Source organism: Sander vitreus, chromosome 17 (assembly GCF_031162955.1).
Source record: "Sander vitreus isolate 19-12246 chromosome 17, sanVit1, whole genome shotgun sequence".
NCBI lineage: Eukaryota > Metazoa > Chordata > Actinopteri > Perciformes > Percidae > Sander > Sander vitreus.
The window spans coordinates 22691103-22713708 of record NC_135871.1 but is presented as its reverse complement, the minus strand read 5'-3'; the positions used below and the strand labels follow the sequence as shown (position 1 = coordinate 22713708).

The following is a 22606-nucleotide window of genomic DNA, read 5'->3' as shown; positions in this document are numbered from 1 at the left end:
GCAGTTTGTTTTTGTTGCCGTTTGTGGAGCCTGGGCTGTCTACAGAGACCGCGTTTTTTACAGTGTGTTCAGGGCACAGGCAGCTAGCGGATAGTGAGGAGATGTTTGCTGTATGTGACAAAAAATGTTGTAGCCTAAAAAATGTGGACATCGCTTAGAGCACCTTTAAAGTCCAGTTTTCTACTGATATTTTCTTTCAACTAACACAAAAAGTCTGAGTGTCTTTCGCAATATCTTCCCAAGTTGATATCGCGATGACATTAAAAAAACGATATATTGCGCAGCCCTAGTTTACATGTTGAAAGTGATATTTGTAGTAAATGCATTAATGCTGAAATGATTGATTGATGACTGCCTTTGTATCTTTGTAGGCTAACTGATGTGGAATGAAATGGATGTTTATTTGTGATTCTGGGCTACAGCTCCTCTGCCTAGAATGGGTCCATGGTAACAGATTTATGCATTTTACTATCAAACTCCTCAGTGTCACCAGTGATAAGGGACCTTTCACCAAATAGTCTACTCAAGTGAACAGGGCTTATATGAAGCACAAAAAGCTGACACTCTGTGGTAATGTTGTCTGTCACTGCATGCATGTATGGAAACAGTCCACTAAGCATGCTGTCAAAATACACACATTTGTGTGTTGTGCACACTGCTCCAATGCACAGGCAATGTGTAAGTAAAGCAATGTCTATGCAGAGAGAGAGAGAGACAGACAGACACTTGTATTGCATTACCCTGCTCTTTATTCTTTCCAGTAATAGCTTGTCAAAGCAGCTGGCTAACTGAAGCTAAAAAATGCCTTATACACAATTGGGCATTATCCGCTAGGCTAGCTAGCCTCTCACCACACCACCCAGGGGCTAATGTCCAAATGAGATGGTTCATTTCAGCTCTCTCTGTCTCTCTCTCTTCCACTCTCACTTTTCTATGTTTATCTTTATGACCTTGTCCTTTTTCCCCTCATAGAGGTAAAGGACAGGATGCAGGAGTGGTAGAGAGGAGCGGCGGAGAGAGGAGAGAGAAGATAAGGGGTGATGGCCATGGCTGCTGGGGGTTTTGTGTTGAAGAGGAGCATTAAAGGATAGAGAGAGCGAGAGACATACAAGGAGAGACAGGAAGCTTTAGGCCATAGACCAAGAAGCCTCTTAAGTGATCTGATTGCCTTGCTAGGGAACTACAGTGACTATGCTCAGAATGGTTACTAATAATACATCTCCATTTAGACTGACCCTGCAAACACATGCATGCACCTGAATACACACACACACACACACACACACACACACACACACACACACACACTTAAAGAGAAAAGCAAACACATACATTTACGCTTACAAAAGAGATCACTCTCTTGTCTCATAATGCCAAACAATGAAAACTAAACACAGAAGCACACAAAGAAACAGAGAAAAGTCTAAAGAGAAATAAAGACGAACCATCCTGGCTCTGTCCATGTCCTTTAGCAGACAAGCAAAAGTGAATGACACTTATTTTCAATTGATCAGCAAAGCACTGTGGTGTGTGTGTGTTTGCAGGATGAGAATGGGCTTAAATGACGATCATTGATTAGCTTTAGGCCTATGGCCCACTTAGGGCACGCCATGTGTTTGCACTCACACAGAGGTACCCACACATATACAAACACACACACAATCATCATAAGTGGATGGTGGACTGAAAGAGAACTGGACAAACAGAGTAAAGAGGGAAAGTCGCAGGGAAAAACAAATGGAAACAGATGAGGAGGACTGAATAGAGAGTGGACCAAAGAATGGGGAATGAAGGAAAAGATTCAGAAAGAGGGAAGTTGATGAAACTAACAAATAATTTATAACTTCTTTTTGGGTCCAGAATCTCCCACAGAAGTTAAACTGGAATGAGATATAGCGGCTGTAAAGGCTACAATATATAATTAGTGACTCCTTGGGTGCTTTATAGAAACATCTGCATTCATTACATTTCCCCATTCATTTAGTCAGGTTTTCCTTTAATTTGTCAACTGTATGCAGGCCCGTCATCAGGGGGGGTCAAAGGGTACAGATGACCCCTGCCCAAGGGGGGCCCTAGCAATGGTCTATGGTGCTGGAGGGTGTGGATGCGGGGCCCAATTTAGAAAATGTAGTCCGCCTGTCCGTAATTCTTTATGGCAGGCCTGCCCGAATGCATCCTATAAAAACGCTGGTGACTACTAGTAGGCCTAACAACCACACTGAAAACTATTAGCCCTATATTTAAAACCTGTGTATATCTACAGTATGTGTCTGGAGGGCTGCTCGATTATGGGGAAAAAAATCATTGTCACAATTACAATTATTTTGGTCAATAATGAAATCAGGATTATTTAACACGATTACTTATTGACTTTTGGAAAGGAGTTGCATTTATTGAACTAAAAAAAACAAACACTTAAACAAATGAACAGTGAAAACACCTTGAACTGTGAAATTTCTCTAAATACTTTTCACAATGAACTTTTTGAATTCCCCTTGAGAACACAAGACAAATTAATAATTTACTTGCAAAATGTAATGTGCAAAATAATCCTTTTCTGGATTACATTGTTTTTGAGATTGTTAGGAGCTCAAATCGAAATTAATTGCACAGCCCTTATGTGTCCGTGAGTTTAGTGTGGCTCTTTGAATTCCAAAAGGCATACCAGGACACTGTGGTATGACAACACAGATGCCAAACTGGCAAATAGGTTCCCCACACACACACACACACACACACACACACACATACACACACACACACACACACACACACACACACACTAGAGTCATACAAAGACTTAGAGCACCCCCAACTGGGGGACAACACCAGCAAAGAGACAGAAGGAAGCACACCACAGATGCACATGAACAAACAAGTTGTGCATTCATCATAAATGTGGGGGCTCTACACATACAGTAGCTTATACCTATTATAAGGCATACTATTCATTTATTCTTTCTCCCTCTATTTGTTTCCCTCCCGCTCTCTGTACTTAGACACTTCACACCGCTTATGTGTGTTTTATGTAGCTTATAGTGTTTGTGTAGTGTAGTTATAGCTGAGCAAATGTTTTCCCACACACAGTCCAAACAAAGGCCAGGTGACACTCACATTCACAAACTCACACACATATACATACATCCACAAACGCACACACCATGAAAGAGGTGCAATTAGAGTATCCCACTCCAATTAACCAGCTCTCTAAACAAATCCACATTAGGCCCTCCATTGTGGCTGCGCTCGAAAACAGCCACTTGGGAAAGCAGCATAAAAGCTCCAACTGTATTTCTCCTCCAGGACACATGTGCGTGTGTGCGTGTATGTGTGTATGTGTATGTGTGCGTGTATATGTGTTTGTGTGTGTATGTGAAGACTGGCAGTGGTTACACACTGGCACAAAATCTTGGCTGTTATGATTATGGTGGTGATGGGAAGATTGTACAATCACTGGTGGGTGGAGAGAGTGAAAGGAAGGCAGAGAGGGAGGCAAGAAGCACAGCAGAGAGGGTGAAAAGCAATGAAACAGGGAGGGATGATGTTACAAGCAGCACAGGAAGAGAAAAATAGAACCTGTAAGCACTGACATAGTAAGCTACAACTCTGCTGCACAGGAGTGAAACATGTTTAACAATCTTCAACCATTGTTTACTTTAAAAAAAGCTTCTTATTGTAAATTTGTAGATTTTGACCAGGTATTTGGATATATCTTAAGCTTGCAATCTCTTTACCACTAGTGACTGAGAAGTGGTGGTAAATGTTGATACTTGTTGCTGATGATCGACTATATAGGCTAATAAAAGTATTGGGCAGAGCAATAATCAAATGACAAGCAGAGGTTGTGTAATTATTTGTCTGAAAGATCACTTTGTTTTGATATGTTGCCTACTTATCCAGAATAAGGCTACACATTGTTTTCATTATCAATTAAACAACTTTTATTTTAATCATTTGATAAATCATGTACTCTCTTACATTATTACTAAATACAGAAAAATGCTAATCACAATTTCTCATAGTCCATGATGACGTCTAAAAATGTCTTGTTTTGACAGTCAAAAAACCAAAGATATTTACAATGAAAAATCTATTTACAATGATATATAACAGATGAAAGCAGCAAATTCTCACATTTAAGAACCTGGAAACAGCAAAGTGTTGGCCCTTTTGGTTTAAAGAGTCACACAAACATTTTATTTTGTCTCAATTCATGGCTGTCCATTGAGCCAAGCTCCTCAAAAAATAATGAAATATCCTTTTTCCGAAGATTTTATAGGGTACTTTGTACTTAGCAGCACAGGATTTTTATTTGACAAATGTTTTCACACATGTAGCCTATGTAACATCCCATGGTTTCTTACCCATAGGTGAACCTCTAAAGCAGCACACCGAGTACCTCCACACAGCTACATCATTTAAAACAAAATGTTCAGGTTGATTGTGAAGTTAAATTAAGGGTAAGGGCAATATTTGTTATTAAAATCTACAAACCACAAAAAGATGAATTTGTATGGATGTAGCAGAAGAAAGAAAGGCAGCGAGGAAGAAGATGTATGGTACTGAAAAAGTATGTCTCCATCCCACACTTAACCCTCCCTCTCCAGTTCCAGTCCTACACACACACACACACACACACACACACACAGTAGAGTCATACCATAAAGATATATTTTGTCACTGTCTCCTTCATTAACTCTTTCTAACTTCCTCAGCTAATATCAAACCCAGACACCAGTAAATCATTTTCTCATTATCTCCTAAAATTATGAAATAAAGCCACAGCAGAAATATTGCAGTATGTAGTCAGAATCGCCCCAACAGCTTTAGTCCAGCCTGGAGCCCCAGTGAGATGTAACTGCTAGTCAGCGATTAGAGCAGTCTCTCAGGGGGCCACTTGAAAATCAGTTAACTTTCCCCTCAGAGGCTCACGCTAGCTCATATTAGCATTTAGCACACCCATTAGCGTCAACACCTACTTTAGCGTTAGCACAGCCAACTGACAGTTAAAGGGCCCTGTGGGGCTATTTAGGGAGTCTCCAGACAGAAAGAGACTGACAGAGTAAACAAGAAGTACTGTAGCAGTTTGTGCATTAAAGCTGTATAGTGAGTCACTAAGCAAGTTAATGGCTCCTTAGCTAAATAACAAACACATTAGCAGTTTCAGCAAAGACAAGTTGACAGGTTGAAGGTTGCTCAACCTCTGTGTTGGGGCTTTTTGAGGGAACAGTCCTGGAACTAAGGATTGATTTATTAATAATTATTGATAACTCTCCGTACTTACAATGATTAAATATATTTTGCATGCCCATCTGAAACCGTAAAACATAAAGATAAAAGCCACTACCTCCGGTACTGTACGTAGCTCAGAAGTTGGTATGACTTTAGCGGCCAGGAGCTGAACATATAACCCAGTTCTTGTAAGTAAATTGCAGGTTAAGCTCTTTAAAAAGTTTCCTAGGTCCCTGAAAAGGTTTTGGTGATCAAAAAAAGCTTAATGTTTCTATCCTTTAAAAAGGCAGGAAAAAGAGGCATGAAACCTTTTGTGAGGGGGAACTGTAATCCAAGAAAACATTTGTGTTGTAAATTTGAAAAAAATTATCTGGGAAAATGTTTTTTGTTTTTTTTAACTGCACAATTATTCTTTACAGCTTTACATCAGGTGATCATTGTGAAACCAATGAAAAAGCAAGGAAATGCTGACACACACACACACACACACACACACACACACACAGACACTGGGACTGAGTGTTTGTAGTGGAGCTAAAGCCTATTCCCATATGACCATGTAGCCATTTACTCTAGCTGTTTCACTTCCCGACCAACAAACTAATCACATTAATCATCTATTTGTTTTAAAACGTCATCAGGGACATTCACACACAGATTTGCACACACATAAACAAACACACTCATGCACTTTCATGTGTGCACTTGTGCCTTTGGAAGTAAACATGGTGCACTTGATGGGTACAAGAGGGAGGAGAGCCAAATTAACTACCATGCACTAATCACTTAGCTCTCTAATGCAAGCAGCACGTGTGTGTGTGTGTGTGTGTGTGTGTGTGTGTGTGTGTGTGTACATTTATGGTACACACAAATGTGCATAGAAACAGACACACTGACAAACAAAGTGTGCATGTACAGTTAGTGTAAACATGAAAAATGTTCAGCTAGAACCCTCAATATATTTTGCATTTTTCTGAGTAGCTTTAATCTTGTTTAAGAAACACCTTTTTAAAAATGTGTGAATGTAGCTTAAAGTTCCATAAATGTGTGCCACTCTCATATACTATCGCGCAGTTATACCCAAGGGGGGTATTCATCATTGTAACTGCAGAAGATGATGTAAAAGGCTATAGTAAAAGATTCTATACTAGAAGTGCCTGGAAGTCTGCAATCAAAAAATGAATTCTAGGTGTATCTATAATCAGGGAAAAGAATATCTTTGAGGGTTTTATAGCTTTGAATGAATCATTATGCTTGTGTAATGACTGACATCTTTAACCCAAAGTATTGTAATATAAAAAGGAAGATTTCTAGCTATGATTACCACAAGAGTTGACATAGCAACTTATATAACAAATGCTTGTGCTACAAAGGTATTAACAGCATGGCTGGAGCTTTTCATTGTCCATTTTGTATATTTCAAACCTTAGACTTTATAAACTCAAACATAAAAAAACCTTTTGCATGAAAATCTTTTAAGCTAACAGGAGTAGAGTATATTGCATTTTGGTGATATGGCAAACTAGATGGCAATAATGTTCCAACTGTGTGTGTGTGTGTGTGTGTGTGTGTGTGTGTGTGTGTGTGTGTGTGTGTGTGTTACATGGTTGGAGGGGCCAGTGTATGCTGAGCTTCATGGGGGACATTGCCAGGAGGGGCACATAGGGGTTGGGTGACTTAAATGGAGAAAAATCCAATAATTGTATCCGTCCAGAGGGAGGGCGAGCTTTAAGGGAGGGGAGAGACCTGTTATTACTCTCTTTTTTCTTTCTCTCTTTGCATCCCCTAATTCTAGGGTGAGGGAGTAACCTAAGAAAGGGAGGGAACAAAGTGGAGAGACATGAGGGTTACGGGCTGAGCTTGCTGTTAAAGTATGTCCTTGTAATTAGCTGAGTATTAGCAGCAGTGACAATGCAATAGCACTGGGCACGGAAGCACCCTTTAACGCTCTACTCATTTCCTGAACTTAATCCCCACCGCTTACTGGTAATAGTGCACATGTGCACACGCATCTGGACACACACACACACACACACACACACACACACTTTCAGTCAGGCACAAATTCACATAATGAACTGCAGGCTATAATGGGAGGACTCCTTGTGCAAAGTTACACCCAACAGCTCACCTTTAATCCCTATTGTGCTAAAAGTAACAATGGCGGTTTACTGCACGTAATTCCACCGTGCACATGCATGTGTGTGTATGCACATAACCATTTATGTCTGCATCTGCACATTAGCTTCAAGTTGTGTTCAGATACCGTATAGTGTGGTGACTGTTTACTTTTCGAGTTTCAAGAAGCTGCCAACACCCAACAGTACTTCAGGCAAGTCCCTGTTTCTTGTTTCCTTCAGTGAACGGATGGAGGAGACAAGGTTACAGAAGCGAAAATCAATTACTTTCAATTAAGTCAACCGGCAACTCTTTCACTTTGCCCTCAAGCCACGTAAGTCTTGCTTACACTACCGCCAACCCCCACTCCTACACCACAAAGTGACACACACACACACACACACACACACATGTACTGTGTGACTGTCTTCATTGTGTTAAGAGGTTAAATGATTGACAAAATCCCATTTATTTGTGCTTGGTACAATGCATTTGGCTTATTTGAAACATGTTAATCAAACAATCATATAATTTAAAACCACACAATTCATTAAATTTTATACTGGAAAAAAGGTTGAGGAAACAGTAACTGTGTAGGATGCGTGGCAACCCACATTTATTGTCCCTGTTTAACACTTTGTGGTACATGTAGCCAGTCTCATTTAAAAAACACTGCTGATGTGGCTGACAGGAAAAATCCTTGTGAAAGCTGTGAAACTGCAAAAATGTTTTTTGTCTTTAAACACAAACTCCTCTAGGTAGATTACTGTAGCTAATTTCCAAAAATGTATGCCATCTATTCAATCTCTTCTGAAGCATGTTATTAGGATATGTATTGCACTATGAGAAAAAAAATCTTAAGCAGTTGGGGTCATTAGCAGAATTAGTAAATTAGTAGAATTTCTTTACTTTAAAATCAAATGTCTTGAAAACAAGTTAGAATAAGTTAAGACTATTAAAAATATTAAAAAAAATTCTAATTGAGTCATATGTAATTTCTAGTGCCAATTAGGGCTGTGTATTGGCAAGAATCTGGCGATACGTATCACGATACATGGGTCACGATACTGTGCGTAAGGCGATATATTGGGATTTTTTTAAAGTATAATTTTAGAAAAACTAATATTTAAAAATAGACATGATGTGCATAAAAGTCAAAGAAGTTTACTTTACAATTCAGTACACAGTACACACAAAATCAAACTGCCAGTTTGGGATTGTGGTTCACAGGTTCTTAGTGAGCTAATTTTTATATGCTAAAGTAGGCCAAAGTTCAGCCATAGCTACATTGTTAGCTTCTAGCAAAAAGTCAGGCACTGCTAGGCGAGGACACTAGTGGTGCGTCTCAGCATAGCCATCTAACGGTATGGGGTTTAAACACAACATAAACCACTGTCTTACATGAATATTTTTGCACGTAAAACAAAAAAACAAAAAAATAAAAAATAAAAATATCGATATTGTGCTTTTGAAAATCAATACAGTATTGCAAAAATAAAATATCGCGATACTCAAGTGTATCGATTTTTTCTTACACCCCTAGTGCCAATACAATGCAATCTGACAATCAGTATTTCAAGAAATGTATATTTCAGGAAATATTACAAATGAACTTCTTTTATTTAAGCACGGGTCCTGGACTCATTCATAATCAACTTAAATAGTTAACCGAAAGTAAACTAAAGTGTGTATTATTGGTTACTGTCAGAATGTACAATGATAAAATAAGTGGAGGTAAGAAAAATAACAAACTGCTGGCAAAGGAGCAATTAACAACAACTCTGAGGCATGAGAGAGAATGATATGGGCATGGACCAATTTTATTAGACTGAAGATGTTTGTGTAGTATTCTTGATTCACATTGATTTTTGTTCCATTAGCTTAAATCAAAATCGTAAGAGACACCTGAACTCAGTCCACGGCAAACCAGTAGAGAACTATTTCTATAAAGAGCACGCTATAAAAAGCGCAGAGGGGGACCACAAACCTTGTCATTGACACAACAGTCTGAGTGAGCGTGTGTATGTGTGTGTATGCCTGCCAGCTCCCATTCTAGCTCTATTGTCTAACAAGGTCTAATTAGCACTATGGCACAATGAATTAGCATAATTATGCAAACAGTGCGCCGCTCAAGGCTTGGCACAAGGGGAGGCTACGGGGGGCACCTATTACAACACATACATGCTTATATGTGCGCGCACACACACACACACACACCACTGAGACACTAGTACAACACATTAAACATGCATACACAACTGTGACAGATCAACTGGATACAGAAAACACACACACACACACACACACACACACACACACACACACACACACACACACACCTGTCCTACACTGTAACAGGAAGTGACAAGAACACAAGGCTGTCATGTACAATGATGATTGTCTCATGTCTTATTTGGTAGGATATTTAAAAATGTTACCTGTGCTGACATTTATCCTCTCTTCTCTTTACAAAACATCCTCCTGTCCCATACCACAGCAAACACCAGTCCCCCCCCCCCACACACACACACACACACACACCACTGAAACATTCAGGGCTTATAGTATTTACCATGGGGTGATAGGTGAAGTCTGTGTGAGATAATAGGGATGACTGAGAGGCTGAAAGGCTAGTAGCCATTCAGACAATGACAGCTGTAGTGAAGAAGGCTCTATTAGGCTTCATTAGGATGCTTGGCACTTGATTACACACACTCTCCCACACAAAGACGCACACACACACACACACACTAATGCAGGAAAAGGGAAAGCATTGCTCTAAATGAGCTGCATCTATGGCTTCCAGTGGATGATCCCCACTCCTACCACTAAAACATGCAGCACAGATAAGTGTGTGTGTGTGTGTGTGTGTGTGTGTGTGTGTGCATGCGCGCAACCTTTGCCTGCAACATGAACCCAACAAGTAACCCCATAGCCCAACAAGCCCCCTTACCAAAACCCCTGCAATGTCAACAAGCTCTTCCTAAACCCTCTCAAACACACACACACACACACACACACACACACACACACACACACACACACACACACACGCACACACACCTCCTCTGATGCATTCTTAGTCACCCAAGCCCAAGGGCCTGTATTGTGTCCTAAAATCCTGATCCCTAGCAGGAAACAAGCACCCCTAAAACCCTAAACAACAGCCGTACAAAGCTCTCTTACAATTACAAGCCCCCGCTGTCAGCTAAAGAACCGGGCAGGTCGGAAGTTCGGAGTTCAAATAGTTCAAAGTGATCAAGACCAGTCTGAAATAGGTCCAATTATTCATTGACGACATATAACGAGTTACAAATGTAACTGCAGTACCGTGACTTTTGTGACCACCAGAGGGGGTGCTTTGTACTTGGATACCTCATCAAGTGCAAACGCAGGTGAGTAGCTATATCACCAAAGTCACTTGTCACCTGGCTGATGCATGTGGCCTCTAAAAAACACCCAGGTACCCCCAGGTAGAGGGCTTCAAAAATGTTGGACCCATTTCAAAACAGACCCGTTTTTTAAGAGATATGGGATCGGAAGGGGACCGATTACAGTTAGACAGACAGATTAAAAAACACCTGATTACACCCAAAAATGGTGTTGACCCAAAGAGACCCCAATAAAGAGAGAAAGTAGCAGCATGATTATCAATTAACAAGCAGCCATGGTTGAAAAGAGCAACAATATGATAATAATGTCCTAAGACGAAATGCAAAGTCATAGAAACTAATTCCAAAAATAATTTGTTCGTATGCTTTAAAGACTAATCTATAGAAATAAATGAAAGTCATATTTACACCTCCTGCACCAACAAAACATTCTGTAGCCAACTGTGCGATAGACAAAATAATTTTCTAACAAATCCAAATAGTTCTTTTTTCATTTAATAGCATACATTTTCAACATATACTACCAATTTACTAAAATATTTCCTCCCGCTGTGATTATGAAATACCATATGATCAGAGTTGATATTGAGAATGCACAGACCCCTTTAGATCCACTTGGGCATTATACATAATATAATCTGAACCCATTCATCAGAAAAGTAATTAAAGTCTTCATTTGGTTTTGTCATACAGTTTTACTTTTAGTTCTTTCTGTCCAATTAAGTATTTTTGTTCGAGTGCAAGCCCTGTGTTACAATACAGACTGATATACACAATAGGTAATGGTCTGTAAATTCCACATGTATTCTCCATTAAACCATATGGTTTTATTTGGGCTTGAATCTTTCTTCAAAAGAAATAAGATGCTTATCAGGTTAAGCGCCCTAATAGCCCAGATGTTCAAAACAGTATGTTGTCTGAGTCATGCTACTGTATGATGTCATCTCTGAGATACACTCTCCATTTCCTAAAACATCCTCATTGATACTCCTTGCCTGATCCTCTGGTCTTGAAATAAAACCATTGACTCCAGCTTATCGTCACCTTAAGAAACAACATATTGTTCACATGCGTGCACAGTGGTGGGACAAACACAATAGCCGGGAGAGAGGCTCATGCTGAGAGGGGGTAGCAATTTTAAGCTGAGTCCACACATTTTGGAGGCAGTGGGCTAATCCAGCCAGGCTTTTTAGCCTGCTATTCAGGAGGACAAGGACCCCTAGGATTTGAGCTTGTCCACACCTCAGGGGTGGGGGATTATCAAGATAGCAGGAAAGGTGGAGAGGGTGTGATGGTGGGCAAAGTGAATATGTGTTCATTAGCAAGACTGTGTGTATTTTTGCAAGCATAAGTGTGTGGCTTTATATCTTTTTGAGAAGCACACATAAGTAGGTGTGTATGGGTTTGTGTATTCTCTCTGACTCCCATCCCCAACAATATACCCCCAGAGCTCCAACAGGGTCACCTCTGGGCCTTTCAGATCCTCCTCTCAACCAATCCTAATTGATCTCACGCATTACTAGTCCCAAACATGGGATAGGGAACAGGAGGGAGATGGCTGGCTCATTGTTTGAGAAACAAGGTCCCGTTGCTAGTGGCTCTCCACTCCTCTCACTCACTCACTCACTCACACACACACACACACACACACACACACACACACACACACGCACACACACACACACAGACACGCACACACACACGCCCACCCACCATCTCCCCCTTTTCTCCTCTCCCCACCTTTATGCTCTCATCTCCGGCTGTGCTAATCCACCGACCAAGTCAGGAACTCAGTTACCCATCTGGCCAAGCACGACTCCAGCTGGGAGGAGAGAAGGACGGAGGGGGTGGAAGGAAGAAAGAGGAGAAATGGTAAGAGGGGAAGATTGAGAAAGAGGGATGACGGGGTATACTGTAAGCAGTCTGTAGCTGTCTGGTGTAAGGGGAGGGAAGAGTAATGACAGAGGAGATCTTTATATTGGTTACTACTTTTTAGATACTAGAGGAGGAAGAGAAAGAAAAACAGGGAATGAGAGATGTGCACATCACAAATAGCAAGGCAAAAACATGATGGCCTCTTCATTTTCTCTTTCTAAAGAAAAAGTATTGATCCTATTGTCTTCTTGTAGATGAAAGGGATTATCTATTCTAGCAGGTTGGAATGAGAGCTTCCACTGAGCTCTGTCATGACATATAAAGTCTGATCCCAGTGTGCAATGATGTAGCCCCTAGCCATGAGCTTCACTTTTGACCCCGACCCCTGTGAAACCATCTGGTTGGTTAACAGTAACCCATGACCTTTGTCATAACCATCACATGCCTGTGAAGATGGAGCTGCACAGTAAGAGGTATATAATGAATTGACAGGGGTCACATCTAAGTATATTGTTAGTGAAGAAGGTCTTTGAAGCTGACCACATATTTTTATAATTGTATGAACACATATGTTGCTGATGTTTCTAATGAGCCTTGTCATTGTTGCAATATGTTATACTGCTATACTGTGTAGTCAAAGACAAGTTTCCACTAAGTTGGACATGATTTACATTGCTAAAGGACATCAGCAGTAACTAGGGTTGGGCATCGAGAACCGATTCCTACTTGGAATCGGTTCAAAAATTACGATTCCAGTGGAATCGTTTGGAGGATTTGGTTTCAAATGTGATCGTAGGTTCCAAATTTAACATGCGCAAATTTTGGTTTCCGTCGCGGCCAGGCACTTGTGTCAACTCCACCCCTCAAAGAATCGGAATCGAGAATCGATAGGAACCGGAATCGAAAGGAAGAATCGGAATTGGAATCAGAATCGTTAAAATCCAAACAATGCCCAACTCTAGCAGTAACTGAACAAAAAAAAAAAAGAGTAAAACTGAATTAAACTCAATCAGAAGTAAACTCAGTCAAGAAAATGCCTCATACAAACTTGATTGAATGAAGGTGAAATCAAGGCTCTTGTGTTTCAGGTGATGATATTCCACTCCATATCATAGAGCATGAACCCTGTTTGAGTCATGCTCTTCCCTTTCTCCCACACCACTTATCATTGTCGACTGAAGCAATAAGAAGACTGCAGCCTACTTTCCTTCTAAAAGGACATTTGAAGGTACATACATACTCCCATTCAAAGAGACGGAATCAAACCACCTGCATCAACTCATCAATCAAAGACTAACAGCACACAGCATGAGGCCAACCCAAAGGGTTAGGGTTAGGGTTAGTGTGTGTGTGTGTGTGTGTGTGTGTGTGTGTGTGTGTGTGTGTGTGTGTGTGTGTGTGTGTGTGTGTGTGAGACACAAAAATACTACAAACACAAGTCTTAAAGTATATGTAGTAAGACAGAGTATGTACTTACAGACATTACCGGTGTTGTCAAAACTGTTAAGCACTTCATTAACTCGGATAGGCCCCAGGTTATCCCTGAGAGACACAAAAATATAGAGGATTACACAGCCGTCTGGGAGAATACTATATTGTGCTTTTTTCTTACAGACAGTGAAACGGCACAAATAATCTTAATTACTATTTTAAACTTGGCATCGTTCCAAAGGAAACGTACCACAAAGTGAGCATGGATTTATTTACAAATCTCTAAAGTTGATATTACTGAGTTGTAGAAGTGTTCGGCAAAATTTCTAAAACATTTGTTACATTTGAAAATATATAAAAAAAAATATTTCGGCAAATGAATAACTATCTTTGGTTTCAGGTTTAAACATGTTTTCATTCAGTTTCTTCCAGCCTCCATGTCCAACATTTACTACGTCTTCTACTGTAATTTACAGTACTTGCATACTTTTGTGGTAACTGAAAAAGTTAAATTGAGACATCAAAGTTACATTTAAAAGGTCCAATGAGATGCTGCTTTTTGGATGCTTTTATATAGGCCTTAGTGGTCCCCTAATACTGTATTTGAAGTCTCTTTTATATAGGCCTTAGTGGTCCCCTAATACTGTATCTGAAGTCTCTTTCCCGAAATTCAGCCTTGGTGCAGAATTACAGCCACTACGAGCCAGTCCCACAATGAGCTTTCCTTAGGATGTGCCATTTCTGTGTCTGTAGCTTTAAATGCTATTGAGGAGGAGAGAAGGGGGGCTAGGTGGAGGGTGGGGGTGTGGCCTTGACCAACTGCCATGCTTCGCTCATTTGCAAGCCATGATGTCTCTTTCTTTCTCATTGGCAGCCCAAATTCTCTAAGGGTAACCTTTCCCCTTATGATGTCATAAAGGAAAGATCCCAGATTGGCCCATCTGAGCTTTCATTTTCTCAAAGGCAAAGCAGGATACCCAGAGCTTGGTTTACATATATCGCCATGTCTAGCCACTGGGGGACCATAGGTAGGCTAGGGTAACTCATATTATTGTTAAAAAATCTCATAAAGTGACATTTTCATGCCATGGGACCTTTAAACATTAATTCAACAGCATTTCAATCACTTTATTTCAACCTGCTTTATAGGACATGCCTTAACGACATAATATGCTGTGTGGTTTGTTCTAGATTCACAACAAATCAAAGGTTCTAATACTTGTAGGTAATGTAGGTAATAATACATCATCTATGCTCTTATACCCTTGATTATAAAAGCAGCATGAGGGCCAATTCACACTAGAAAATGTGATCTGGCAATTTTCCACAGGGTTGTGCGACGGTGGGATTGTCACTTAAAATGGCCCAGTTGTGTGACATCCTGTTGTGTTATTTAATGTAGCAGAAGTATACTTTATATTTCCCAATTATTGTTTCCGTCAGATCGTTTATAGATCTCGACATTTCTGACTTGAAGGGAGCTTCATTTCACAGAGAGAAAGAGCAACTGTGCTTTGTGATGGAGTTTGTTGCAGGAAACAGTCAGCTGTTACACAAACTCCTGGGCAGTTAAGTTCTTGTTAGTGTTTTAAAACTTTCTTGTAGCAGAGATAGAGGCAGTGAGGTTTACCGTTTACTGTACGGGACTCTCACACCGCCTTAAAACAGGCCAAGTCTGATCGGCAGTTACATGATTGGCCACCGCAGGGTGACATCGGGTTGCGTTCATTCTGTCTCAACTTTTTCACTGCAGCCCTGAATGTTTTTTTCAGCCCCCAACGCCACAACCCCCATTCAAAATTAAAGAAAAGACCTGCGTTCTCGCTGGACCGTCTGAGGACCGCCGCAGTCTATGTGAAAGCAGCCTGACACTGTAGCTCAGTCTGTAGGGAGTTGGGTCGGGAACCGAAAGGTCACTGGTTTAAGTCCCCGGACGGACAGAAGTACGAAGTATGGACTGGTAGCTGGAGAGGTGCCAGTTCCTCCTGGGCACTGCCAATGTGCTCTTGAGCAAGGCACCGAACCCTCCCAATTGCTCGGGGCGCCTGTCCAAACCCCTCACTCTGACATCTCTCTATTTGTATGTATGTATGTATATATATATACATACACACACACATATATATATAATATTATATGTATTAGGGCTGTCAAAATAATGCGTTCATTTCGATTAATTAATCTGAGAAAAAATAACATGTTAAAAAAAATAACACAGATTACTGTGATTACAGATCGACTGTAAAATGAAGGAGGGAGACGAGAATGTGCTGCCTGGATCATTAATTGGAACATTTACTTATAAAAATCTTCTTCCTGCCAACCCTGACTACCGAAATCTGGTGCCACTGATATGTCTGCGCTTCTCTCTGATGCTCTGAAACAGACGATACAGGCAACACAAACACCGCTGCGTGTGACGCTAGTTAACACTATACTCAACAGCAGCTAACGTTAGCCTACCGCTAGCTAGTAGCTGGATTAAACACGGTTAAAATGCTGACAGCTAACGCTAAACGGTGTAAAGTTTGACTGTGTTTTACTGTAGAGGATTCAACACCGGGATGTAACAATGTCAGAGAAACAACACAGACGGTGCGTTCAATGAAACTGGTAAACTACAGCCTCGTGGTGCATTTGAAGTTATTGTAAATGTCCTTTTCCTATCTGGTTGTTGTTTTTGTCGTTCAACAGCAATTTACTAGTGAAATAAGTTATTGTTATACATTATTATTAAATCATTTAATTTTTACCATATAGCCTTAGCAATAAACAATGTCACCGACTGTTTAGTACCCTTTTTTTTCCCCTTTCTTAAAAAGTATCGGTTCAGGCACCGTTAATTATGTATGCGATTAATTTCGATTAATTAATCACAGAGTATGTAATTAATTAGATTACATTTTTTAATCGATTGACAGCCCTAATATATATATATATATATATATATATATATATATATATATATATATATATATATATATATATATAGGACCTAAGCATGTCTGTGTATTTTCAGGCCTGTGTAGTGTGTTCTAACAACAGAGTGAAAACATTTTAATTTCCCCAATGGGGATCAATAAAAAGGATAAATTATAGATATAAACCTGGAACATGTTCAATGCTGACTTTTACCCAACTAGTCTGATAGTCTGCTGTGGTATCATGAAACGGCCCCTGGTGTCACGATGTGTTATCTGTACCAGCATTAAACTAGAGCCTCATGTGCATCCATTCTGTGTGTCTACCTGAGTAAGGCACTGTACTCTGGAAAGTAGACACTTCTGTACTCCACCCATTGGTCATCTGAGGTATCACTAGAGTCTTGTGTCAGAAGCCGTTTCTTGCTGAAAAGGTCAAACGTTGCGAACCTGCGAACAGACACCTGTTTGACCTCTGGAGTGTCCACCTGCTTCTGACGCAGCACCTATTAGAGTCAGGAGTGGAAATGAAGGGGAGTTCATGAATTTCAATTTCCACAAAAGAGCACATCCCTTAACTGGTAAATCTTCTCATAAGCTGTAACATCTCAGCATTTGCAGAATGTTTGCAGTCATGTTTTCCTGTTTTGGCAGCGTGAGGATTCAGTCAAACAGACAAGAGGTATATTGGGAAGACCATCATATTCAATGGAGGAAAAATACAATTTCAACTAATTTTACATTTCTTATTTGTCCAAAATTTCAATAACAACGTCATATTTTCCTTGTAAAGTTAAACATAATGTACAGAATGAATTTGCATCTTTTCGTCCTTAACTATTAAAAACCGAATTCATTACATTATATAAATTCTTTCTACAGTAGTATCTATCTATGTATTTAATCTGGTGGAGTCGATACACATAGAGGTCATTGCTGAGCCAGGACGAAGAAATGCAGAATGCAAGATGGCCCCACTGCATGAAGCTGGTCTTGTCAGTCGAGTAGCGTCTGTGTAGCGTCTGTATAATGCCCATCTATGGGAAAAAGTCAAAGCCCTGCTTTTACAGCTACTGTTCTTGTGTGTGCAAGGTTCTTGTTCATGCATAGCTGATCAGACTTTGTGGCCCAAGGAGAGAAATAGATTCTTACTGGTGACAAAGTTACTGTAAAGCTATTGTATAGGCCTAAAATGACTTGTTGATAAAATTATAGAAGGTAAAGGTTTAATGTTAAAGCAGATCAGAGTACTAATGGACCAAGATTGCTGAATGTTATCATTCTGTAACAGACCTGAAACCGGTACAAAAGCAATCCCTACGTCCATATTGTACACAGCTTGGACTAGAAATAAATACTACGTTAACTACATAGTACAATTGTATTACCCAGTTTAGTATTAGCGTTGTAGCCAAAATTAGGGAGGAAACATCACAGGGAGAAAAACTGGCTGCTACTGTATAGGCTATTCCCATTATTGCACAGTTATGAGGTAGGCCTACTAGGGTTCTAACGGATATATACAAAATCCAAAGATGTCCAACAACACATTTTATGTTGAACATTCAACACATTTTGAAAATATGCTCGCAAAAATAGTCTAAACCAACAAGAGGTTTGTGCTTTCTTTTTAGGCTAACAATACCTGTCTCAGTAGAGTCCACCTGGCCCTTGCGACATCAGTAGTACCACAGATCTCAACCTGGGAGCTAAGGGAATTAGCTGCGCAGGTGTCTTCATTAATATTGTTCCTCAAAGACGAAGCCGGCTGGATCTTTTCTGCAGTACCGGTTGAGTCTCTCTCCATTTTATTTTCGAAGATGTTGGCGGAAATAAATCTGTAAAGAAATTGACTGGATGTATGGCCGTCACAGTTATCGGTAGAAATAACGTTTTTTTTTTTCCTGTAAACTAGCTGCACCAACGCAGAAATGCTCGCAGATATGTTTGACTGTAATCACCTGTTACACCAACAATGGGTACATGCTACTTCCGTACACTTTTGGCATTCAATACATAATAATAGATTGTCGAAACAATGATGCCTGATTGTCAGTTGCAAACTGGCGGCTTCGCATATCTGAATTTGATTATTTTAGTCTGGCGGTGCTCGCTACGTCATCCACAGCGCGCTCTGTTTAGGAAATGATGCACGTGCATAGAATTTGCTCGCCGCTGTCAACAGTTAACCAACAGCAGAATGGTTCATTCAGTTAACGAAAGGATACATATTTCAGGTTAAAATACAATGCTTATTTGTTATATGAAGCGTAAGCGTCTATTGTCGCGATGACCGACATCAACTTACTAGGCAGTGACAGTTATTTAAAACCACATATCCACAGCTATCATGTGTTAACTGATTAGCTGATTAACCGTTGACGTTACATCTTCGTAATGGCTGTTCTCTCCTCTCTGTTGTGTTCATCTGCTCGTCTCGTTACACTATCTCGGTTACGATTTTGGGAGCTCGCCGTTTGCAAAAGGATGACATGGCTCTCCTTGTCCGTCCAACCTTGTTACACGTCGGTAAGGGTGTTCAGTTAACGTTAAAATGTTGTTTTGCTTACCTTATGCGTTAGGCTTGGTGTGAAATTACTGACTGTTAAGCTATCTCGTCGAATACGTCAAATACTATTCAAAACGGTGTCAGGCTGACAAAACTAGTCTTGTACGGAGCCACAGATAAGGGTTGCTTAGGGCTAAAATTGAGCCCTTACGGATGTGTCTCACTGCACTGAGACGGAAATAAGATACAGGGAATGGACACATGAACACCTGTAGCTACAGTATAAATAATGTCAGAGGGTTTTGTTTGTTTCCAATAATAATTTCCATATACTCAAATTTAGAATGATTTGAAAACCGCTTATTGTCAGTCAGTTTGTTGGATGTCATCATGACGCCACCCTACCAAATCACAACTTTGCCAATCCTTACAACCTATAATATAATGCCACCAGAGAAGAATGTAGGACTCTTGCATTCATTGCGGTGAATTTAAAGGTGGAAAAAAACATTGTTCAGCACTCTGCTATCTAACAATAACATGTTTAACACAAGCAAGCTTCATATCACTCCCATTTTAAACTGTGTTGCTTTACATTTTGAGAAATCATCATTGTCACTTTATATTACAAAAATACAATCCTCAGTTATTACATATGTATTTTAACATTGCCAAAATAACAGCTATACGCCAGTTCACTGAATGGTTTACAAACTACAATCCTCTTATTTAATGGTTCATTGTATTAAACCTTTGACTCTTGCACAGGATACAAGAATATTGATTGAAACCGCAATGACCCTTGCAATTTGCAAGCTTATGGTTGCAGTCTTGAAAGTCTTAATCTTTTTCTTTTTTTTATGTTTTATTTCAGGACACTTCAAACCCATCAGTTGATCATCTCAGCTCTGGACTTGAGAGGTACAAGGACTTGCAGAAGTATTTCAACAGGAGACTGAAAGCAACGTATCGCAGGTTTTCCAACATACCTGATTACTCAGTGGTAAGGCCTACCTTCTGCTTTGGGTTTACACTCATCCAGCAGTTGAGGCATTTGTGAAATTCCAAATTCTAACAATTCACTGTGATTTATCTTGACACAGGTCTGTGGACATCACCATGTGTATTTTATTGAGGGTGATGGCATCTACAGAATGGACCAGAGACGAAGTAAGCAGAAAACACGAATGTAGCTTGACCATTGTTAACAACTCGTAAAGCCAGCAACTTGGGAACAGAGACCTGTGATGTTATTGCCTTCAAAAGACTAGAGTTCATCCATAGATATTTAATTGAAAAACATTTTAAAGAGAACAGGAGGCAAATCAAAAACAAGATTACAGAAGTTAAACTGCAGTACCGTTTTCTTATATACAACTTTTTATGTGTTCCATTAATAGGATTAGTGTCATTCCCACTTTTATGAATTACTTAGTTCCTTCTCCCCGTTCTGAAGGTGAGCCGGTGCCAGAGCAGGTGCTAAATCTAGGACAAGTCTCTGGACAGGAGGAGAAGACAGGACTTGATAGTGAAGAGAGAAAGCAGAGGACTCAGTGGACGGTCCAGAGAATACGTCTGTCCCCACAGGAAAAACATCTTGCTGCCACATTGAAAGCTACTCACAGAGAAGAGCCGAGGTGAAAAGAATATAATTAAACATACAGAATATTCTTTTATTTGGCAGCAATGTTTTTTTCTTATTATTATTCTTATTATTTTTATTATTATTCTTATTATTGTCAAAATGTAAACTGTTACAGTTACTGAATGAATAAATAGACAGTTGTCCTGTGACAATCCAGGTGTGTGGTTGTGAGGCTTGGAAAGAGAAATTCCTCACCTCTGGATCCCCCACACGTTGTATTCACAATGGACAAAGTCTTCAGCTTTGGTACATTTTTAATAGTTTGCACTTGTAAAAAAATTATTTCAGTAACACTAGAGGTAATAGTTATCTGGCTAAAATAAAAAGGATATTTTTGTATATATCTGTGTCTGCATGGGTAAAGAGTGGGCCACAGACGAGGTTCTGTTTTACACGACTTTGGAGGGTCTACGCTGCAGCAGAGTGTTTCGGCTGGACCTGACCTCCAGTGGAAGCAGGATAACTTCTGTGTATGAGGAAACCCATCCTGAGTAAGTGTAAGTAATGTTACTTCTGAGCTGTCTCTGCTCCCATGCCATCTCTAATTCATACACTGACGTCTCCCCAGTGTGTTTGTGGAGGTTGCCCTTTCCAGAGACCGACAGATACTGAGCATCAACTGCAACAGCAGGACCAGTTCAGAGGTGCTGCTAATTGATAGAACAACATCCCATTTAGAGGCTTTCGTGGTTCAGCCACGCCAGCTGGACCTCATGTACCATGTGGAGCACTGGAGAAAGTGTCTGGTTATACTAACTAATACAGGGCCTGGACAAGAATATCAGGTAGAGTTAGTACAATACACTTATAAACACACATAGTCTAGGGTGCATGCATGTTTTATATAAATACAATGTGGAAACAGTGTTTCAGAAGTTACAATGTTTTTAAAAGGTTTACAGTGGGGCAAAAAAGTATTTAGTCAGCCACCAATTATGCATGTTCTCCCACTTAAAAAGATGAGAGAGGTCTGTAATTTTCATCATAGGTACACTTCAACTATGAGAGACAAAATGAGAAAAAAAAATCCAGAAAATCACATTGTAGGATTTTTAATGAATTTATTTGCAAATTCCTCAGGAAAATAAGTATTTGGTCACCTACAAACAAGCAAGATTTCTGGCTCTCACAGACCTGTAACTTCTTCTTTAAGAGGCTCCTCTGTCCTCCACTTGTTACCTGTATTAATGGCACCTGTTTGAACTTGTTATCAGTATAAAAGACACCTGTCCACAACCTCAAATAGTCACACTCCAAACTCCACTATGACCAAGACCAAAGAGCTGTCAAAGGACACCAGAAACAAAATTGTAGACCTGCACCAGGCTGGGAAGACTGAATCTGCAATAGGTAAGCAGCTTGGTGTGAAGAAATCAACTGTGGGAAAAATTATAAGAAAATGGAAGACATACAAGACCACTAATAATCTCCCTCGATCCGGGGCTCCACGCAAGATCTCACCCCGTGGGGTCAAAATGATCAC

General features: G+C 40.0%; 2 protein-coding genes across 5 annotated transcripts in view; one reads left to right on the top strand and one right to left on the bottom strand.

Moving 5' to 3' along the window:
• The window catches only part of camkmt (calmodulin-lysine N-methyltransferase), a 120877-nt gene extending 102024 nt beyond the window's left edge, over positions 1 to 18853 (bottom strand). Inside the window, exons 1-3 of the mRNA XM_078273012.1 lie at positions 18615 to 18853; positions 17297 to 17475; positions 14095 to 14159 (exon numbers count right to left, since the gene is read on the bottom strand). Of these exons, the coding sequence (XP_078129138.1) occupies positions 14095 to 14159; positions 17297 to 17475; positions 18615 to 18776 (406 nt within the window). The 5' untranslated portion in view covers positions 18777 to 18853. The remainder of the gene's footprint in view (positions 1 to 14094; positions 14160 to 17296; positions 17476 to 18614) is intronic.
• Positions 18854 to 19111: 258 nt separating this feature from the next.
• Positions 19112 to 22606, top strand: part of prepl (prolyl endopeptidase like) — a 12309-nt gene continuing 8814 nt past the window's right edge. For 3 of the 4 annotated variants that reach the window (XM_078273793.1, XM_078273792.1, XM_078273795.1), the window contains exons 1-7: positions 19112 to 19498; positions 20353 to 20481; positions 20582 to 20648; positions 20935 to 21115; positions 21281 to 21369; positions 21488 to 21614; positions 21692 to 21908. In XM_078273793.1, coding sequence (XP_078129919.1) covers positions 19367 to 19498; positions 20353 to 20481; positions 20582 to 20648; positions 20935 to 21115; positions 21281 to 21369; positions 21488 to 21614; positions 21692 to 21908 — 942 coding nt within the window. In that variant the 5' untranslated portion in view covers positions 19112 to 19366. The remainder of the gene's footprint in view (positions 19499 to 20352; positions 20482 to 20581; positions 20649 to 20934; positions 21116 to 21280; positions 21370 to 21487; positions 21615 to 21691; positions 21909 to 22606) is intronic. The other variant, XM_078273794.1, reaches the window with a different exon arrangement.